Here is a 22,419-nt window from a genome sequence, read left to right on the forward strand (position 1 = left end):
GTCCTGTAATTATGAAATAATTCATTATGGCAGCACTTTCTGGGTGGTAAATGGATTGTAATCAAAGCCAGCTTGGTGGCTCCCAGGCAGAGGAGCTTTTCTGCCCCCGTCTTCCTCTCCTCTTCAATCTCTCATCATCCTGACTACCTCTGTCAATCTAGTCAGGCCATCAATCCTCCATTTTGTGCTTTGCTGACGTTGTTGGCTCTATAACCACAGGTCAGAGACTGTGACCCAGCAATAGGTGAGGTGGGTGGGTACGATGAGGTGGGGGGGTACGACCCCCTCCATATTCTCCAGATAATCATTTCTGATAGAGACAGGCAGCTCTGAAGAAGAGGCATTCATGACCTCCTCCTCTAAAACACAATTATTAATAAGATGGGACCTGTTTATCTCTCTGTGCCAGCCCTATCTGCGATCATATCGCTGTAATTGAAGGTGTTTTAGTGGCTTAAAAAACATGAATGAGTCGTGGTGTTGTGTTTCAGAAAGAGGCTTAAGTGCATTAGTTTGAATAAATGTTCAGTAGCCCTAATTGCCAATGTTAAGGCAGACATTACTAGTACTATTGCTTATATTTAACGTTTGGGATTTAAACATTTTAAACACTATTTTTGCTACACGCTTAACCTGTTAACCGTTGCCAGAGCGCGGACGCACTGAAGATGAAAAAATGTGCAGATTTGGAGAAATATTGATATATTCTCATAGGTTTACATCAGATTTCTATAGACAGGAATAATATTTATTGAATTTATACCCAAATGCGTCGATGTAATCACTATGAGCGTTTGCATAACTCTGATACTGTGTTTTCAATTCATACCAATAGCCTGAGGGCGCCCTCGCCGCCCTGTGCACAGTATTAGTCCATATATAGAACATGAAGAAGAGCCATGATCATGTGACATTCCAGGAAGCCTCGAACACACACAAAGCTAACGAGATCGCGCTGTAACTATGGCTGTAACATGCAGTTTTGAAGACAATAAACATGTTTGCTATGATATTTGAGTTACCTGTGTTTTTCAATCCATGCCAGGTATTTCCATAATAATAGATTATATTTATAATGTAATGCTAATCTATATAGAATCGTTGTGCAGAACACTATCCAATAGTATATTTTCTGTCTGATTTTTTATCTGAAGCCAAATTAGATCACAAAAAAATTATTTAAAATACTCGATTTGCTTTATAAAGTAAGTTTATAAGCACAAACATGGTTTTAATCTCATAAATTGTCGTGTATTGATGGTGTGCTAAGCTAACATGCTAGCTAGCCCTAGGTGCACCTGCCACCTAGAAGTTATATTTTTATTATTTTTTTGAATGCTTACTGAAATGTTTCTTTATTCAAGAAATGCATTTGATACAGTTTAAAATGTAAGGGTGAACTTTAAGAAAATAAATTAGTGACTGAAACCATATGAATAGCCTGTGAATAGCCAGTCGTTAGTAACTATAATGCAGACAAAAGAAATGCATATTTAGAGCCATAACCGGGCTGGAGAGGTGTGAATGTGTGCAGGGGGAGATTGAGACTGAATGGGGCTCGTTTGCACCACAAAACAATAAAGACAATATACTGGATAGATGGTTAGAAGATGACAATAAACATCAGTAGCATTTTAGCGTCAAATCAAAATAAAGTCACATGACATGGTCTTGAAAAACATTTCACTAAATACAGAGTTTTGGACTTATTATCTTAAGATTTTAAACATAAAATGTTTAGACATGTGGCATTAGCTGTAGTGCATTTCTAGATTGCTCCAGTGCCAACTTCAATTTTTTTTTCATGAGGATGTTTCATAAAAAATAATTTCTAATAACTTTACAAAACTTTGAAGCTATTTAAAACAATTTTTGTCATTATGACAATAATTAATTCTACATTTACAATAAACTGCCAGGTGTCAGCTTTCAAATGAGATCATACTTGTGCTTTTAGTACAAAGGGTTCATGAACTGTATCTGTTTCAGTTTGGGTATGTCATTTCTTGGGATTTTTCAAAAGTGGGGTTGCAGCTTAACAGGTTAAATGATAGCTCAAATTTTCTTAAAGAGAGGTGTGCTACTTTTCTGAGCAACTAGGTTTTATAATACGTGCAGAAAAATTAGGGATGCATCAATTGGGTTATAAATCTGCCCAATTATGCCATAATTATTTTCATGTTAGCCAAAATTCTGTACTGTTTTGTATAAGTAAATTTAAAATAAAACAAAAATCATTTATTTGAAATGCTACAAGTGAATTTAGGCAGGAAATATTTTAATATTCAGTATGATAAATGAATATTAATTTTGAGATTTGCTGAAGATTATATTGAAGTGTTAATTTTTTTTTCTAAAGATTAACTTTACACTTAAAGCATTATATGATGACATAGATAGTCTTAACATTTGTTAAATATCCAATACTATATACAGGTATATCCAGTATTGACTGATGCTAATAATAAAAAAAAAACTTTGGCTATTGGACCAATTTGGATACAACAATATGGGCAACATTGAGTGTCTCCAGTAAAAGGATGGACTCGAGCCATATCTAGAGACCAGAAAATCAGAGAGACCTCTGGGTGAGCTTATTTGACATGGGCACCTTAGCAACCACATAGCAACATGTTAAAAAACACTTACAAGCAAAAGCAGTTAACAACATTAAAAATATGTGATTTTTTTTTTTAAACAAGCCAAATTATCACACAGTACAAAAAGTAAAACTAAACATGATCTGTACATGTTGGACTATATGTGTGAATACATGCATGTGTCCTTTTCATCTCTGATCCAGTTGTATTAACCATCTCCAATCTACTGGTTATCTTAGTATTGAACAGAAGCTAATGAGCTTTGTGCTCAGAGGCTGGGAGATTCTTCTCACCCAGACAGTGCTCATCTGAGATCTGAAGCCCAGAGATGCCCCCATTTCAAAGAGCTCCTCACCTTCTCCGCAGAATCTTCAGTGATTAACGACCCTAAATTTAGACTTTGTTGTCCACAATCCTGCGACTCTGATGAAAAGAAGCAGAAAAGAGAGAAAAGCAAAGCAACAAGGAACCGAAGTGAGTCAGATCTGGCAGACAGCAAGCTTTGTGAGGCAGATGCACAAATCTAGAATGCCAACTGCATTTATGCAATTCAATTATGTTTACATATCGCTGCGCCGAGTGAAAACATGCACTGTTCGCTTTCTGCCGTATGCAAACAGAATGATTCCTGCCTCTGATTCCAGTTGGCTCTTCTGTTTTAGGGTGGTAACGCAAAACAACTTTCTTTTTCTGTCTCTGTCTTCTTTCTCTTCTTGTTTCGTCTCCCTCGCTCTCTTTCTCTCGCTCTCAACATGTAAAAGCAGCAGGTTCACACAAACACCAGCTGGGGCTGTTATTTGCTTATCAAATGTGTTCTGTTGTGAGCGGGGAAAAAAAGGAAAACACGGAGCAATCGTCGACTGTGCAAAGCCTGGCAGAAGGGAGAGAAGATTATTATTGTTGTTTACCTTAAAATGGGATTAGACTGTAAATTGGGTGCCGGCTTTTAATAGGGCCTAGCAGGAAGAGAAGTGCAGAACGCGCTCCAATTATCGCATGGAAAACTTCTCGGAGAGGATTTAGCGCACGGCGAAGCAACGCACTTAAAACTTGCCCAACCTTAGCCCACCTTCCTTCCAGCCTTCCTCTCTCTTTCGCTCTCTCTCTTTCCCAAGCCACCTAACTGGTATGTTTAATTTAGCCCTGGTCTCTCGTTCGCATGCATTAAATATGGTAATAGGTAGCCCTAAGAGACAGTGTATTAGGGCTTGTATTTTTAATGAAGCTTCTGTTTGAATCCTGGCTGTATGACTTTGACTTTATATGCTTGCTCGACTGCTCCGACTCTTGTTTTTACGCGTGCGAGGCGCTGACACCCACCCTTACCCACCTGCTTCCTACCGCCGCAACAAGTCCTCGGCTTTTTTCTGCTGTACGTTGCTACATTTGTGGGTGCTAGCTATTTGCCTTGGAGATTAGAAGTCCGTCATGTGGCTGTAGTAAATGAGTGTGCTGGCTGGCTGGGTGTGATGACAGCTTGCCTGCAGTATAATGATACAGGACGTCTGACTTTGGCTGTGGGCCTAATGACAGCAAAGCCTTCCTCCACTTTTACTTTTGATCTGCTTCGGTCAACAGCAGCTTTTCACCGTGCCACTGACAGATGGGCACTTAAATTGATCAAATATAGAATTGGCCTCCGCTACATAGTTTTAATTAATATTGGCTCTATTAATATGACACCGTACGTAATTTAAAAAGCACTTAGCACAAGAAGTCCAACAACTTCAAACAAGATGATTTTCAGGGTTATACTGTGTCCTAACTAGGTAAATCTCACGAAACCCTCCAAGATAGATAGATAGATAGGTTTTAATAGATTTAATTAAAAAGTATTTTCCAACTGGCTGATTTTGTTGCTTTTAATTGCATGTTTAGGACACACAAAATCTTCCAAAAAACCACACAAGCATTGGTCATAGTGACATTAAACCTTGTAATTGATTGTGAATAGCCCCATACCGGAACATTCCAGGCCTAATGAGAACACAACTGTCTGAGAAAAGCATAGAGATGATTGAGAACTGACATTTGTTTTCAGTGCCTGACCCAGAACAGATCCCCGCCAAGGTTGCCTTCACCACAATTTACTGCTGTGTTATTGCTAGCTGTTGCTTTTAGTCAACGTGACCTGATGTATAACATGGCTCTTTCATCCCTCTCTCTCTAGTTCTGGCACGGGACTGTGATACGGGCCTGAATGCAGAACTTTCCTACTTCATACAGAGCGTGGACTTTGACATCTCATCTCAGGGAGTGGTGAGCCCCAGTCAGAGGCTGGACTATGAGAGACCCAACCACATGTACGAGTGCACGGTGGTGGCCGTGGACAAGGGAACGCCCCCTCGCACAGGCACAGCCTCCATCCGGATCCGCATGGCCAATGTCAACGATGAAGCCCCTGTCTTTTCACAAACTATGTATGAATCTTTTCCTCTTTCTGTTTTCCTTTTCTTTTTGTTTGCTACCTCATTATTGCAAAGCTTTCTGGAATGCTTTATTCTATATATCTTATATAATTGACCGTTGACCTCTCAATTCACTCAACAGCCTCTTTATTTTCACATAGTAAGTTCATTTAAACTCAAACTAACTTTTTTTTTGTTGCAATGACCGGATGACTGTACATTATCCCACTTTTTTCACATCTACTTTACAAATAATTAGATATAAAATATAATATATATAAAATAAATGAATAATTGGACATTAAATATTGACATATTTCACTACTTCTCTCTGTTCTATTTTAGTTTTACTTTTCTATTTATTTCTCTCCCTTGTTTTTTCCCCTGTATCTCTTCCAACTGTCCTGGATTGTCTAAGAATATACAGATATGAGTTTTACACTGTTTCTCCTCCACAATGGGATTTCATTAGAGCAGAAGCTAGCAGAGGGTCCCATGAAAGCTGGGCGTCATGCTATACGGCTCTGGCATTTTTTGAATGTAGCCAGAAGGAGAGGTAGACATTTGGTCCGATTAAGCAGAAAGACAACAATCACAGTGTAGCAAGCGAGCCGTCCATACACACACACACACACACACACACACACACACACACAGGCTCTATTTCAGTACATCGTCTCCCTTGGTAAGAGTTTGGGAGACACATAAAGGAGCTGGTGGTGGTGTATCATCATTAGAGCTGCAGTTTGTGTGTTTGTGTGTGTGTGTGTGTGTGTGTGTGTGTGTGTGTGTGTGTGTGTGTGTGTGTGTGTGTGTGTGTGTGTGTGTGTGTGTGTGTGTGTGTGTGTGTGTGTTTATGTTAGGATTTGCTCTGGTTCTTCTCAGTGCAGGGACCGCATGGTTGTTTGTGTGCGCCCTGGGATACACTTCAGAGGCCGTGTTGGGGAAGCAGATGGTGGGTCTGTGATGTTCTTAGCCTGATCTGTCTGTCTTTCTCTCTCTGTCTCCCTCTTTCTGCAGATATAAAACCTTCCTTTCTGAAGATGCCGGCCCTGAGACGTTAGTAGCCATTGTGCATGCCAAAGACCCAGACGGTGATGGCGTAACGTATGCCATCACCGGGGGTAACGAAGACAGCAATTTTGAGCTGGACAACCAGAAGGGTGAGTACAGTCAAGTGGGATGCAAACTCAAAACTAGTTGCTGTGGCCTTGGGGATGGTGTCTTTAACAAGGACATCCAAAGCCATCAAAAAATGTATTTCCTCTTCCTGTCTGCTCAACACTCTCTTTTCATCCATCATTCAGCTCACGTTTGTGGTATTTGTGGGAAAAAACAAACACCCCTTGTGTTGTTTTTGGTCTACAGCTTTTGTTTTGTGTGTGTGTGTGCACTTGTGTGTGAATGTAATGTTTGTCTGTTTTCAAGCCTGCCTGCCTGCCTGCCTGCCTGCCTGTGTGCTTTCAGTTTCAAGGTTACATTTGTCTGCAGTGTTTTCTTTTCATTTGTTTACCAGCACATTTTATGCCTGAGAGCTGAAAAACAGGAGTATGCTAAAGCTCTCTCCTGTCTTATCAGCCTCTCGGCACGGCTGTTCCACCACCCAACCCATTACAGGCCAGAGCAGAGAGATGGCCCGTGGCTTTAGCACTCAGAAAGCTGCGTGGAGTTGTCACTTCAAAGTTTTTTTGCACACAACCCCCTGCTTTTCAGTTTTGTGAATGTGCAGCCATTACGGGTCAGTTTTGCAATATTGTAAAGCATGATTCACAAAAGCAGTTATCTTTCATTCTTTTCAGATATTAATGTTTTCGATTCGAGAGGTTGTCACCTTGTGTGATACGTGCCTGTATTCATAAACGGGCCTAACAATGACTTATTTGGTTGTACACCCTTGTGTAAAACAAGTGCACATACTTTTAAAAAGAGTTCTGTCAGGACCACTACCGTCAAATATGATTGACAATTAGCATACAGTTTGGATTGGCGGTATGGTTCCGTTCTGGGCGAGAACTCAGCCTAGCATGGATAAGAGCAGGGAGAGCAGCAATAATCCCCCTTGGGGTAAACAGAACAGAACCAACATGAAAATTTGCAAATATATTTAATTCAAGATTTTAAAGTACAACATTATTCGATAATTATTCTGATTCAAGGGGAATCAGAATGTCAAATCCTGACTGGGCGAGAGGAGGAGCTGGGGATGGAGGAGGGTAATTAGCTCCGAAACTGCTGATAATACTGAAGGAGCTTATATATGTATACGGTGATAGGTGTCGTATTCCTATAGGTAGATGTGGATCAGCTGAGGGTCAGCTGATGCGAGCTTGACTAACGTGACCTGCCAGAACTAACGCTACGCTTGATTTCTATATTTTGGAAATAATACACTTTAAAATACTATACTTCAGTGTGAACTGAATGTAATGTTTTTTGGCACTTTTTGTCAACTTTTATTAACTGTAATTAATTATTTAATTGTTTTAGATTAAAATGCATTATTGTTTAAATTCATATTAAATGCAATTAGCTGAATTTTAAAGTGCTTTTTGAGCCACTAAAATAGGACTTAATTACATCTTATAATTTCACAATTACTTCTATTGTCTTATGAAATATAGTTAAAGTGTACTGCTGAATGCACCGACAAGCCTTCATTATAAACTAAAATATATTTTTATGTAATTTCTATTGATATTTGTAATTACTCATTTGTAATGAAGTTGCTATTTAGTACATTTAAAATATATTTACTTTAAATTTAATATTGAAGACACTATGGTTAAAATTATAATCAAGTTTTTTACATGGGCTTTAGTATGTTAGTCAACACAAAATAAATAGGTATACTTTGACAAAAGTTTAATGATTTAAAATGTACTTTAAAGTAAAACCGTTAATTTTTCATTACAAAGTGCAGTTTTTAAGTGTACTTTAGTGTGTTAAGGAACGTACTTATGGAAGTGTACTCTCTTTAAGTACACTTAAGTGTCCTTTTTATTTCATTAATATTTACAAGTACAGTTTTTTTTAAATATATACTTTTCAAATTTGAAGTACACTACAAGTGCACATTTAACACAATCGGTTGAGCACATATTTTTCACAGGGGCAGTGAGATGAGCTAAAGTGTTTTATTGAATTATTTACAGGCATCATCAAACTGCGCCGTAGTCCTCCTCCTAAACTGCGCGGGCCTCAGTATGTCCTCAGCGTCACGGCGACCGATGACAACGCAGCAGGCGGGCCACTCCTCCTCAGCAGCTCCGCCCAAGTCATCGTTGGCATCAATGACATCAACAACAACAAGCCAGTATTTGATGAGGTGAGGTGAAAAAATGTTTTTAAAACTTTGTCAAAATCTAATTTTAACAAGAGGAGAGATATATAAGTTGAAAGACCACAAAAGTGTGTGCAGGAGAAGAGTCTGACTTAACCGGTGTTGATATGAGTAAAGAATTCAAATATATTCATCATTAAATCTGCCTCGCATCAAGTGCCTTAGGCTTTTAATACCAGTGACACTGTGAACACTTCACTAATAGCAGTGTTTAGAGACAGAGATTAAGTCAACGGGGACAAGAAGTAAAGAATGATGGATAGGAGTTGATATACAGAAATGATAGAGCGGAAGACAGGCTGTAAGATAAAGGATAAACAATGAAATACGCCTACTGATGACATGCTCAGGCTCGTTTTATCACCCAATCACTAAAGACACTATGGAAATCAACTAACTGCACAAGCACACCCACAAAATCATATCTGAATGCAATTTTCATCCAGCTATTCTTAATTTTCAGTTGTTTATGAATGCTAGATTGTGAAGGCACTGAATTGTGTGAGGCAACTGAATTGAATCAACAGCTGCTTATAGCTTAATTGAACTTATTTCATAATTGATCAACTTTACATAGTTATTGAACTGAACCAAACTCTGAACTGACTTTAGCTGAATGAGGACACTATTGATTTTTTTAGAGCTGCTTTTGTGTTATATTCCTGCTTTGAATCGATCTGTATTATATAAAGTGCTATATAATTAAAGGTGTATTGACTTGATTTGACTTGAGGATGTAGCAGACTGACATGATCTGACATACTTTACTCAGAGTACAAACCAGATACCTGAATTGGCTTTTCAAAATGCTCTTCCTGAATACGTTGCTCATCTGGCTAAAAAAAAGCTATTTTGTGAATTCGCCCCAAAATGAGCAAGTAAAAGAGAGCAAATATTAAAGAGCATGTGGAAAAGGAAACACAGCGAGAAAGAGACAGGTGAAAGCAGAGCTGTGGGAAGAGCAGACAGCTGGCAGTAGGAGATCTAAAGGCTCTTGGAGGTCTCCGGTGGGAGAGCTTCTCAGCGCAGGCCGGTGGTGCAGGAGGGCTGTGTGTGAGTGCGTAGGAGGCAGAGCTGTGTCCCTGTACACTCTCCGTGAGCCCCACAGGCCCTATTTCTGCTGCCGCCGCCGCCGCCACCTCCTCTGCTGCTGCCCATGAATATTTCAAGGGGGAATTACTCACCGGCACAGGGGATGCATATGAAATAGAAGCACTAAGTGAGCCCCAGGGGCAACATCTGGCCCTGTTCCTTCTTCTCACTGTCTCTCTCTTTCTCTCTGTGCCTGCCCTGCTGACCATAGTCTTTTCCTTCTCTTTCACTGGTTCTCAACTGGCTTCAATGACTCTGATTTTACATCAAGCAGTGGCTCAACACAATACCAAACTTCTTTATTGTTCAAAAACGTGCTTAAATTCAAACATTGATAGTTATTTAACCTATGTATTTGTTAGAGGTACTTTTTTAGTATTAACATGAGAACACCTCAGCAGTCTTCATTGTTTGGTTTTTAAATGTCTCTTGAATTTAGATGGTTATATGCTCTGCATAGCTAATAATTAATTGCACAAAACGCATTTGCGACACTCCAAAATAAAATAAATTAGAATATTATGTACAAAGAAAATGAAGCCAATTTTGTACTTTTTTTGTATTGTGATTGATTATTTTCATGACAAATGAGATCCCTTTCCCCACATTTTCATATTGCCATTTTTTAAGACAAAATTTTAATTCTCATTGACTCAATGATATATACTGTTATACAAGTCAATATAAAGTTCAGCATTCAAAATGTAATTTGATGCAATATCATCAACATTATATTTACATTGAACTCTTACATCTGTTTGCAAATCTAGTGTTTTATTAAAATTAGCATTAGTTAAAAGCGATACAACAAATATTACTATGATGTTTTTTGCAAAACAGCATGATAATAAGATTTATTTCTCATTGCAGTAATTACAATTCAGAGATAGAAATGTTATGAAACATGTCAAAATACAAAAAAAAAAATGAATGGTCCCATTGTGCAACAAATAATTTCTTCATTTTCTTTTGATTTTAAAGTGCAATATGACCCAATCATGTTCTTGAAAAGCTTTTTGAGGTTCAGCCAATAGCACTCCCTCATTTTGGCTCCACGCGCTTTTCGACATTCAGACGAATTCAAACCTTCACCCTGCTTTGTAGTCGCTGGTTGCCGGCGCTCCTTATAGCACAGCAGATTACGGCAATAGACTATCTGTTTGAGTCTTTTCCCTTGCTAAACTGAGAAATCCTCCCTAAGCCCTCTCAGAAGGGTGAGTGTGTGTCGAAAGACAATGAGAGAGGTGTGAAGTGCAAAGCGCAGTGAGAATTCTCTTCAGAGGATGGGAGGGAAGCTAATTCCAGCTTTTAGCCCCAGTATCGATCTAGTCACTTGATTAATCGCCTTAAGTTGACATGCCGCTCCCTCGTGGGCACCGCTCACCAGGAGGCCCTGCCAGATGCCCGTTCTGTAATGGGAGCATGATGAGAAAGCAAGAGGAGGATGAGGAAGAGGGAGGTTGAGGGCTCATTATAAGTGTTTACTCCTATTATGGAGTGACAGGACTTCACAAGAGGAATTTAGAAACACTTTATCCTAAGTACAACTCGTATTCTCTCTGTCGTCATGGCTTGCTCTCCCATTCTTGCTTTTTCCTTGCTCTTTCTCTGTTGTTATGAGGAACCAAATGTCCAGCATCAATCTAGTACTATTTAGTTTTTGTTTGAGACCTTGGTATTGGTCATTGCCAAGGCATTTGCTAAGAACCTGTACATATTCTGCAGTATCCATGTCTGAAACTGGTTTTGTTTCTTCAAAGTGCCACAACTACAGCGTGAATGCACTGGTCCTGGAGAATCAACCCCCAGGCACTTCCGTCCTGAGCGTGCGCGCCCACGATGCCGACACAGGGGTCAACGGGGAGGTCAAGTATGGGATAATGCAGAGGGACGGAGCCTCACCAGGCTTCACTATAAACCCTGACACAGGTGCATACTTCCTCCTTTACCAGATCATTGATTACACACAGTTGAACCGAAGAGCTGTTGGTTTACAAATTCATGCTGTTTATTAGCATTAAACTTGTTGTCACATCAATAAAATAGCAATTCACCAGTGAGATGCCACTATGTGCATTGCATGTGTTGCATAGGTGTGATCAGTACAGCGGTAAGTTTTGACCGAGAGAGGCAGCGAGAGTATTCGCTGTCAGTCACGGCTACGGACCAAGCACAGGAGCCCCTCATCGGCATCTGTCAGATCACTGTCCTCATTGCTGACCAGAACGACAACGACCCCAAGTTCGAGAACAGCCGCTACCAATGTAAGAACCACTGAAAAATGTTCATCACTCTTATTGAAGACCAGGTCAAATTGATGCTGATGTTATCTACAGTGTGCAAGAGAGTATGCAATAAGTAAAAGTTTTTTACAGTGTCACTTTTTTATATTTGTTACATAATCATACTATGGTATGAAATCTTCCAAACGGTCTGCAGTGATAGGATCTTTTACCAGTACTTAAGATCTGTTCCTCTGCTCATTTGCATTATATAAAGGAGTGAAAGGAGAGCAAGAAGGCATTCATGGCAGTCGCAACTCAAGTTTTAGCTGTAGACTCTTTAAACATTTATAAACGGACCTTTAACATTGCACTTAAGGGCAGTAAGGATTTTGCAAGCTTAACAAATTCTCAAGTCCAGGATTCCAGAGTGTAGTCAATACACATTAACCTCAATATTAAAGATGCATAACAGTCTGAGCAAGGTGAGTTTTAATGCGCTGAAAACAGTATAAACACATCACTAATCATTTTAGATGAAATCGAATGCAATCCTGGAAAGCTTGCTCAAAGTGTGAGAAATCTGTTTGGCTCTTCTGAAGGATTTTGCTTATAATTGCAAATATAAGTTCAGTAAGTTTGATGTCAGAATTCCTTTTCATCACATTAAAAGCGTTAGTGAGAAAGCTCATTAACAGTTAAAGGGAAAGATTGAAATGTTTCTGGGACGCGCATTCTTTTTTCCCCCCTTTTCGCTGCACATGGATTTTAATAGCAGCATGCATTTCTTGTTTGAAGACTGTTGTTATTTGTTTTTGTTGATGCCTGTGTTAACCCTTCCCATGCCAGACTTCCTGCGAGAGGACACACCGGTTGGGACTAGCTTCCTGAGGGCAGCGGCTCATGATGACGATCAGGGCACCAATGCGGCCATCACCTACTCTCTGTCCCAGCAGAGCCCAGCTTACTTTCACATCAACCCGAGCACAGGATGGATCTACGTCAACCAGCCTATCTCACAGGTGCACATTACTCACATACACACACCTTTAACTAGCTTTCAAAATGGGGACATGCCATAGACTTCTATTGTTACAAATAAACAATATAAATAATGAATGAACAAATGTATGAACAAACTTGTGTTTAAAGATACAAGTACATGTGCACATAAACACACACTGAGAAAACTTACTTAGTGTAGTACAGGTACTTGCATGTGTGTGTTTTAAATGCTGGAATAGAACACATATTCTCACTCATCATGCCTCCAGATCTTATTTTATTCTTTGTTCAGATCCTCAGAGTTTTGCATATTAAACTTGGTTGGGATCAAGAAAGATCCTATCAGTGGGGATTTCTTTAAGACTGCAAGGGAAGCTCGGCTTCCCCTATAATGTCTAAAAAATTAATGGTCAAATATGTACTATTGTGTTAACATTTTATTGACTAAAAATGCGTTAGAAAACGTTAGTTCGTTCAGAATCAGCTACATACAGCAGGTCGGCTGACTCGATTTCCTTCTCATACATTCCCGTAGCGTCACAGACAGTGCATTTCCCTGTTGAAGCCCAGCGTCTATTGACTTCAATGGGGCTGCTCTGAACAGTTTTTTTCAGCGCTTCGAAACTAGACGATCATTGGATAAATGCTGCGATTATGTCCCGCCCACGGACGCTCAGCGTCTCTGGGGGTGAATGAGGAGTGGGCTGGCCCGGACTCCGGGCTTCCGCGTGATGATTGGAGGGGCTGCATCTCCTTTTGATTGACAGCGATTTCATACAGTAAAAAGTCGCTGCCGCTGAAGCTATTGGAGCTCAGTCCCATCGCGGATTTTTCAAGTGATAGTCAAAAGACAAACTGCTGCAACCTTTCTTGGTATTTCCTTGTCGAAATTGCTAGCCATTTTTCATAATACATTTCACACAATTATACATTTATACCTTTATTATATTATTACTTATCCTATTATATTTTTTATAATATTATTAGTAATAATTAAAACAATAATTATTAAAATAATTAAAAATAGCCTATATATTATTAGTAGTATTATCATTATACTTTATTATATTATTATTTATACCTTTATTATATTATTACATTTATACAATTATACCTAACTCTGCTGGCCATTGAGAAGACACTGGTCAAGTCACTGGAAAGAACGCCTAGTTGGAACGATATAGGGTCACAGAGCATTTTCTTGAAAAGGAACGTTGGGCAGAATTTACGTATAAATAAATGGACAATTTTTATGATGTAGGCCGAAAATGAGCTTCCCCTCTTTGAAAGACCAGCAGCCGCCACTGGATCCTATATATATCCGTACAAACCTTGTCTGGAGGGATAGCATTCTGTTATCATAAGCATAAACACATGTATGGTTTCCTTTATTCAGAGAGTGTAGTTAATTTAAAAAAACGAACCTTGCCTACTTTTTTATCGTCATTAAACATCTTCTTTTTTTTTCATCTTGCATAATGGCATTTATACTTTGTGCATCATTTTTGGGTGTTTCTTCAAATGTCTTTGGGCACTTTTATGACCCAGAAATTGATTTGTATTAAACTAACAAATGTTGTCAACCTTTTTTATCCTTTTCGTTATATGGAAACTTATTATCATTCCTTAATGCCTGTGTAACTCTTGTCTGAGACCCCAGTCATAATCATAAATAAGCAATCTAAAAATTTACATGTAAACCTTATGGTGATCTAAACAAAGAGTGAAACAAAGAGAATGTTATGGTGTCCTTTCCAGCATGACCAACAATTTTACCCCATAGATATTATTAGATTAATCTAGTGAGAGTATAAAAAAGTCTTCACTTTTCTGCCCACAAATGGCTGTGTGTGTCATTTCTATACTGGATATAGAAGCTCTGAGACGTTGGAAGTTAATTAGACATAAAAAATGCTGTATGCACATAAAGAAGTGCGGCCAGAAAGACAGGTCGTACTTCGGTGACATCTTGCATCCTGTTTATAGCGTCATAAGTGATGGCAGTCTTCTGGTAAAGCATTCAAGGACTTAATGCACAGTTTACGTCCAGAACAACACTACTTTTAACATGTCGTTGCTCTTAACAGAAATTAATGTGGATGCAATTTCTTCAGAGCAGGTCATTAAGACTGTATAATGTAAGTCTGGTCCATGTTTTTCATTAGCCTGGCTGACTGCCTTGCATCACTTATGTCCGAGTGGATCCGTTTTAGAACGGCAGACGATGTCACCCACACTAAACTCATCTGTCTTCAAATTGACAACTTAAACTGCCCTCCTGCTGTTATTCTTGCCTCCTCGCATTCTCCGTCTGTCTCTTCCTTTCCTTTTTACTGACCTGAAAAATGCTAAATTTTGGAGCCAGTTAAGCAAAGTTTACTGCTGACTCAATCTTTGAAGTGCTTTTCGATTATTAGGAGTCATTTGAATGAAACACATTTTATTTCACCAGCCCTCGGTCTTGAAAGTCAAATTAAAAAAACAAATATCTAGAGTCTTAGCAGCTGTAGTTGATTTTCTGGATGTGAAACATCCAATGGATAATGGTGACCAATTCTTCAGGTGGAAGTATCAGGGATTTCTCATCTCTGAATTCCCGTTGACAAAAAACATCACCTGTCTTTACGGTCTCAGTGTATTTACCTGTATTATTTCTGTGTATGTTGAAAGCCCCTAGGCTGTATTATATCAGCTGTCTCTCATCCTGACAGACATCACGGATCAGCCAGCAGATCATCGCTACAGACGGAGGGAGTCGGAGCAGCTCGGTCGACCTCACTGTTATCATCACCAATGTACACAACCAGCCCCCACAGTGGGAACAGGCGGAATATTGGGTCACAATCCCGGAGAACACTCCACGCGACAGCAAAATAGTGGTGAGACATTCATATACTCAACCACAAGTTCCTCTCTGCTTTTTAAAAGAGTGTTTCATGAGTCCGCACTTACATATAATCAGATATAGTAAAGAGTATGCATATTTGGCGTGCTGTCCGAGGGGAGGGCTCTGAGCTCGGAATTTTGCCCGAATTCGGAGTACTCCCCCCATCCCTGGCTGGGATGGAAATAATTGAGAGTAAGGAGTTGGGGTGGTGGAGGTGTTGTTCTGTTCTGGGACAAAGGTAAGTTGGCTATATATACAGTATATCCTCTCGTGCTCATTGGGTTGATTATCTGAACGTGCTCCTCCTAAACTTTGTTAATAAAACATCATCAAATATGGCAAACACAAAGTACAACTACTAAATTGCATAATTAAAACTTTTCAGCTAATCAAATTGTGCGGCTGGACCTAACTGTTAAGTAAGGGGGAATCCACAGCTAGCTGTGCAATAATCGATTTTAATGCACAACGTGGAGGCAAAGAACCACCCGACGCAAAGCGTAGGTGCATTCAAATCGTTTGATGCACAGCTAGCAGTGGATTATCACACTTATACCATGGTCATTTGCCAAAATTGACAGGTTAAAGATGTTATGGATGTTTGCAGTGTAAAAATTGACCGGAAGAGTTAAAATTATGTTTTTTTTCTTCAGTTATGGCTCATTAGATCTAGCATTCTGCCTCTTTGAAATCAGACACAGAGATAAAGTACTGCGGTAAGATTACTTTTATTTGAATTATAGAGAGAGAGATGAAAGATGCGTGTGTGAATTACCTGTGTCTGTGCAGTGTCTACTAATAGTGAAGCCACGGGTTTTATAAACTTCAAAAACAGCATTATTGTTGCTGATAAATCAAATGTAGCAATTCAGGAGTGAAGCTATTTTATCGATCAAAGTCATAGGGCATTGCTGGCAACAGGTTTCTGTGCTCCTGAATCCTCTGTGTGTGCGCATCGCAATCTCCGATCTCTGTGTTCGAATGATGTCTTCAATGAAAGCAGCGCATTAATCTAGAACGGTGATTAAACTGACCTGGAAACTACCTGTGAATTAAATGGTTTTATTGCACACCTTCCAGCCAATCAGAATCAATTATTCAGACAGACCATTGTATAAATTAATATAGAGTATAACTGTATACACTACTATTTAAATGTTTGGGGTCGGTAAGATATTCAAAAATACAGTTAAAATATTAATACTGTAAAAATATGATTACATTTTAAAATAACTGATTTAATTTATTATATATAATTTATTCCTGTGATGGTAAAGCTGAATTTTCTGCATTATTACTCCAGTCTTCAGTGTCACATGATCCTTCAGAAATCATTCAAATATCCTGATTTGGTGCTCAAGAAACATTTCTTATTATTATCAATGCTGAAAACAGTTCTTCTGCTTAATATTTTTCTGGAAACCATGATATAATTTTTTTCTGGATATATTTATTGTTTTTTCTTTGCCCTGTTGACGTAACCACTTGGAATGCTCTACATACAGTAGCAGCAACTCATGTGTGTCATGCATACAGTGCACTCTGCGCACAACCTAATTTATTTTATTACAGACGAAGCTAGAGAATTGACACAATAAGCATAAATGGACAATTTTGGGTCTGTTCTTTTTATATTCTATTTATATGTTTATCAATACTTCTGAGTATTGAATGAATTATAATTAAAATCTCTCACTTCATCTGCCATGTTGCATTCATTTTCACTGAGCTTGTCATAGTGCATTCTGGGATTGTCTTCTCCACAAAAAGAAAATTAGATATTTAAGAAGCCATCATAATTAAGATACCTACTTTTTGTAACAGCCTTTGCGTCAGGTCCACTTCTATGATGTCTTCAAATGCAGTTCACTAGGTTTTCACATTCACTGTTGTTGTTTTTAACAGAAGAGTGGTTTTCACTCACATTGCTTTTTGCTTTGGTTGTGCTGTTGATAAGCAGAGGTAGAGTGTTGTAACTTTCTTACCGCTGAGGCTTGTCACATCTTATCCAGCCTTCATCTTGTTTGCTATTTCAGCCCGTTTCATTCGCTGTCACATTTTACATTCGTCTGGGAGCTTGTACCCACAGAGAGATCAGCATCCACAAACAACCTCATCTGTCCAGCAAACTCAAGCAGACTGCTTGTCTTGACATTCCATTCTAATTCATTCAAAAGGGGCAAAAAGGCCAGTCCACTGAGTCTGTTTTCCTCACATACAGCAGATTTATCAGTGAAGAGCGCCAGGAGGAGTTCTGCTGGAGTCACTGTTTCCCTGACATCAGCGGCTTCCTCTGGCTGCTGCCAGCTATTCTGCAATCTGTATGAACCTCCGCATCTGTCTTAGCAGTCCTCAGTGGCTCAAACTGTGACGGGGATGTTCTCCTCTTCACGTTGCCACAGGATGTAAAATAGGCTTAGGTGGGATGTTTGATCTTAAAATACCTTTTATCCCCGCTGGCTTGCAAAGGGTGGTTGCATCGGCATGGGTTTTAGTGAGCGGACTGCTTCGCTAGTCATTTTTGTTAACCTGTTTGTTAAGAGCTACAGGGCTTGCACTGAAGGGGAAATACATAGACACACTCATAGAAGTTATGTTCCAAAACCTACTGAGTTGGCTACCTAGACAGCATTTTAAACAGCACTTCCACATAAAGCTGCAAAAATATGTTGCGTTATAAGATAACTTGTCCAAATTCTAGGGAAATAATTCATGTATTATTTGTGGATAAGGCAATCCCAGAATGTACTCCAAGATGGCCAGCCAAGTCAAGAGAAATATTGTTGATAGACAGCCCGACGGACAGACAGAGAGATATATGGATAGATAGATAGATAGATAGATAGATAGATAGATAGATAGATAGATAGATAGATAGATAGAGCTTAAACGTCATGTTGCAAAGTAGTTTCTAATTGGCCGGGACTTTACTAGCAGCGTGAAGCTCAGTTAACTGCATTAATCTCATGACAGCCCGCTCTCCTCTGAGGGCTTCTGTTAACATCACTGTCTAAGAAAATTAATATCGGTCTTCCACACGCTGCATGTTACATATTTTAGTACAGATGTTTCTTTACCTCTCTAATCATCTCCTATGGAACTCTCCTCACTTATACTAATGGCATTCTAACCGGTACTACTTTCATGGCTTGGCTCTAAATATTTGCAACTCTGACCTCTATATACTGTAGTATAAATGATTAGATTATATGTAGTAGGGCTTGTTTTAAGTAAAACTGTCACTTTCTAGGACACAATATAATGTGACCGCATTGAAGTGTACTTTTTAATGGGCACCGAATAAGAGCCACTGTAAGGCATCTCTGATCAGCTTTTTCTTTCTGATGCCATAGCTGTATAATGAGATGATTTCTAATTATTGCTAATTTCATGGCACCTCAGGCTGTTCTCATTTTGTTGGCAGTGCCATTACCCATCTTATCATCCAGATACGTTTTTTTGAACAGCCCTTTGCACTGGATCTCACCAGCTACTCTTTGTCTCTTTCAGTCCTTTTTTGCTGTTATTTCTAGTTTTGCTTTGTTTAATACAGGACATGAGACCACAGCTCTCAGATTATCTTTTGTTCTGCCATCTTTCCATTTATGGCTTTGTTTGTACCTGCTGCAAATTCAGGGCCAAGAGTTTCTCAGTTTTAGTTTTGGTCTTTTATATAAGTATTTAGTGTTGGTGTAAAGGGCTACCCTGATTAAAAAAAACCTAGCATGGTCACTAGAATATGTTTTGGATGTTTTATTCTGGTGTTCAAAAGAAATAGTTTAACCGTCAGATTTAATCGTTGCATTTGTGCATAGAGGTAACACTTTAATTTAGTGTCCTTGTTGCAAGTTAACTATGTAGTTACTATAGTAATTACTATAAATTGTGCATAATTACATGCTACTAACCCTAAACCACACCCTAATCCTAACCATAACCCTATAGTAAGTACATGTAATTAATTATTATTACACTGTAACACGGACAAGATAACAAATGGTAACAGATAAAAATGGCCTGAGTTTATTCTTGAGTGCACTATTCCTTTAACTAATATAACCAGGAAGATTTCTTTGCTCAACAAGTTTAACTATGCTAAATTACTAGCTAAACCTCTGACTAGCTACATTTTCCACCCAGAAGCCTGCAATTGGTGAGCGAATAGTGCCTCATGGTTCCATCACAGATTGGCACAAAATCACTTTACAGAACCTTCTCATTCACTGTTCCTTGCTGGTGGAGGATTCTTCATTAGTCTATACATACAGCCGAATCCATATTCAAAAAACAGCTGAAAACTCATCTCTTCCGTGAGCACATAACTACATCCTGCTGACTCTTCATTTATAGAATTCATCTTCTCTTTCATTTATAAAAAGAAAAAATTTCTTATGCTTTCACTACTTCTAAATCCCAATGTGTTCTAGCTTGTACTATTCTAGACAATGTTGGAAACTTTATACTGATACCACTTTCTTGCATTGTTGCCTCTTTAAGATGGGATGGTTCACCCAAAAATGAAGTTTTTCTGTCATAATTTACTCACCCTCAAGTTGTTCCAAACCTGTATGAATTTCTTTCTTCTGCTGAACACATAAGAAGATATTCTGAAGAATATTGGTAACCAAACAGTTGATAGGCAACATTAGCTGATTTTCCACTGTCGGGCCAGTGCAAGCCAGGGCTAACAACATGCCGGGTGGGGCAAATAACCTCGGACCTCAAGCACCGAGCCCAAAATTAAGTTGTGTTTCCACTTCCAGTAGCCCCGCAATGCTACCCTAAAACCCGCCCTACACACTCTTTCATAGAAAGACGTCATGCAACCTCACCATTTCATCAGCTGACTGAAAACTAGCTAGATCGCAAAATGAGTATGACAGAAGCGAACAAAATATAATATAAAATACTATGGAAGTCAATGGGTCCCATCAACTGTGTTTTTGTATAAAAGCATCTGCTAAATTAATAAATGTATATGTCATTTTGCATGGCTGATCAACAAGCTAAACCAGTCCCAAACCAGCACTATCTAGCCTAATCAGCCTTGACTAGTGTGGAAATTCAGAAGGGCATGAATCATATAATCTGTATTTCTTTTATCTGTAGTCTCAGCTTTAGTGTTTGAAGTTGCATTTCTTCATGTCTGGATATGTGTGTGTGTGTGTGTTAGCACTAAGCTCGCCACCGTGTGTACATGAAGGTGATGGTCCTTGGGGCAGTGTGTGTCAGAGCAGATCTGTGCATCCCTGCCCACTCACATAGCTCTGCTAATGGAGGATGTACCTGGAGGTCACCTTCAGTGTCTCTTCAGTCAGAAAACCAGATAAGTGTTGTTACTTAGAGCTTTTTATCACCTACCTTCCTGCTCTCCGTTGAGTTTCAATATCATATTCTACCACTCTATTTTCAAACTACTTCATCACCCCTCCAAACTTCTTTTGATTATAATTGCAGTCGAGGGGTTTCAAAACACAGGTTGCACAAGTATTCAGATCCAATCACTGACTTTGTTAATGGAACGCACCTTGGCAATTGGACAAATAACCTAATTTTCGTGTCTCTATTTCCCTCCCTTTAACGCCCACACCGCACCCGAACTCTAACACCGAGGTGTTACCCGTAATATGACTTGAAAAACAAAGTGCTTTACCACAATTACAGTCGAGCTCTCTTTCTCTTCAACCCTCTGAATACAGCATGAACTCCCTGATGTAGAATAACTGTAGCAACTGGCTGTTCAAATCTGTTCTGTGCATTGGGAGCCTTCATGCTAATTCATCCTCAGAACTCTAAATACAAATTATGCTTGTTAAACAGTATAATGCATTCATTAGCAACACTGAGTAGCCTTGTTGTGCGTCGAGTGCTCCTATTCATTTCTCGCTCTCGCTTCCTCCCCCCTCGCTTTTCTCCTTCATCTGTCTATCTGTCTCTCTGTCTAACTAATTAAAAATTTAAATATCAGTCAGCTCATTGTGGTATTATCTCAAGGAATGCTAATTAACACATTTTCAAAAGCAGTAATTGCAACCTTGAGGATGTAATTTAAAGGGCCTTGTTCGTGTGTATGGATAATGAGAATGCCGTTCTCATCAAGCCTGAGAGACGTCCGCTAATAAACACTTGGAGGGAAGATTAGACAGGTTGGGATTTGAAAGTTGACCAAATTTCTGTTTAGTTCAATAGAGGAACTTTTGGTAGCATGAATAGTTTAATCCCACGAGTGGTTAACCAAAAGAATGGGCTGGTGGGCTGGTAAATGAAAGGCTGTAGGTTTAAATCCCACAACAGTTGATCTGTGAAATATCACCATTGTACTCTTGATCAAAACACTTAACCTTGGATTACTCCTGGTGTATTGTCCCTGTAGAAACCGCACTGTAAGTCACTTTGGATAAGAATGTCAACTACATGATGAATTAGTTGAACCTGAAGCTTTGAAGTAAATGCAAGATGTCCCATTGGACAGGAGCACCTGTCTAGGTAACTTCTGAGGGCTTTTTTGAGGTGTGCTAAGAGTGTGCGAGTAACCACTTTAATGTTTCAGGCCCCACAAGTTCTTTATGTACAAATGCCATTTTACACTATTTTATCATGTTCATTTTACAATTAAATTATTAAATTTGTTGTGTAAATCAAAATAAATACTATATAAAATAATATTTCACAGTGAAACATTAAGAAAATGCGGCCTATTTTAAGGTTTTGTTTTACATTGTGATATTTTCATGCATGAACCCTTCTCTTAATTTCCAATAGCAAACTGTTAATCAAAAATAATCATCATTGTTTGGGTGGAAAATAGTCATGAAAGTAATGGCATAATAAAACAAATATGTTCATGGTAATTTTGAAATGGTTC

At 38.9% G+C, this 22,419-nt stretch overlaps 1 protein-coding gene across 1 annotated transcript in view; it reads left to right on the top strand.

Annotated features, from left to right (window-relative positions):
- LOC311067782 (neural-cadherin) overlaps positions 1-22,419 on the top strand; it is a 117,029-nt gene that overhangs the window by 64,198 nt on the left and 30,412 nt on the right. The window contains exons 6-12 of the mRNA XM_084089857.1: positions 4,771-5,020; positions 6,029-6,171; positions 8,161-8,333; positions 11,201-11,369; positions 11,534-11,704; positions 12,512-12,684; positions 15,379-15,546. Coding sequence (XP_083945983.1) covers positions 4,771-5,020; positions 6,029-6,171; positions 8,161-8,333; positions 11,201-11,369; positions 11,534-11,704; positions 12,512-12,684; positions 15,379-15,546 — 1,247 coding nt within the window. The remainder of the gene's footprint in view (positions 1-4,770; positions 5,021-6,028; positions 6,172-8,160; positions 8,334-11,200; positions 11,370-11,533; positions 11,705-12,511; positions 12,685-15,378; positions 15,547-22,419) is intronic.

This window comes from Abramis brama (genome assembly GCF_963993115.1).
Source record: "Abramis brama genome assembly, chromosome: 17".
Taxonomy (NCBI): Eukaryota; Metazoa; Chordata; class Actinopteri; order Cypriniformes; family Leuciscidae; genus Abramis; species Abramis brama.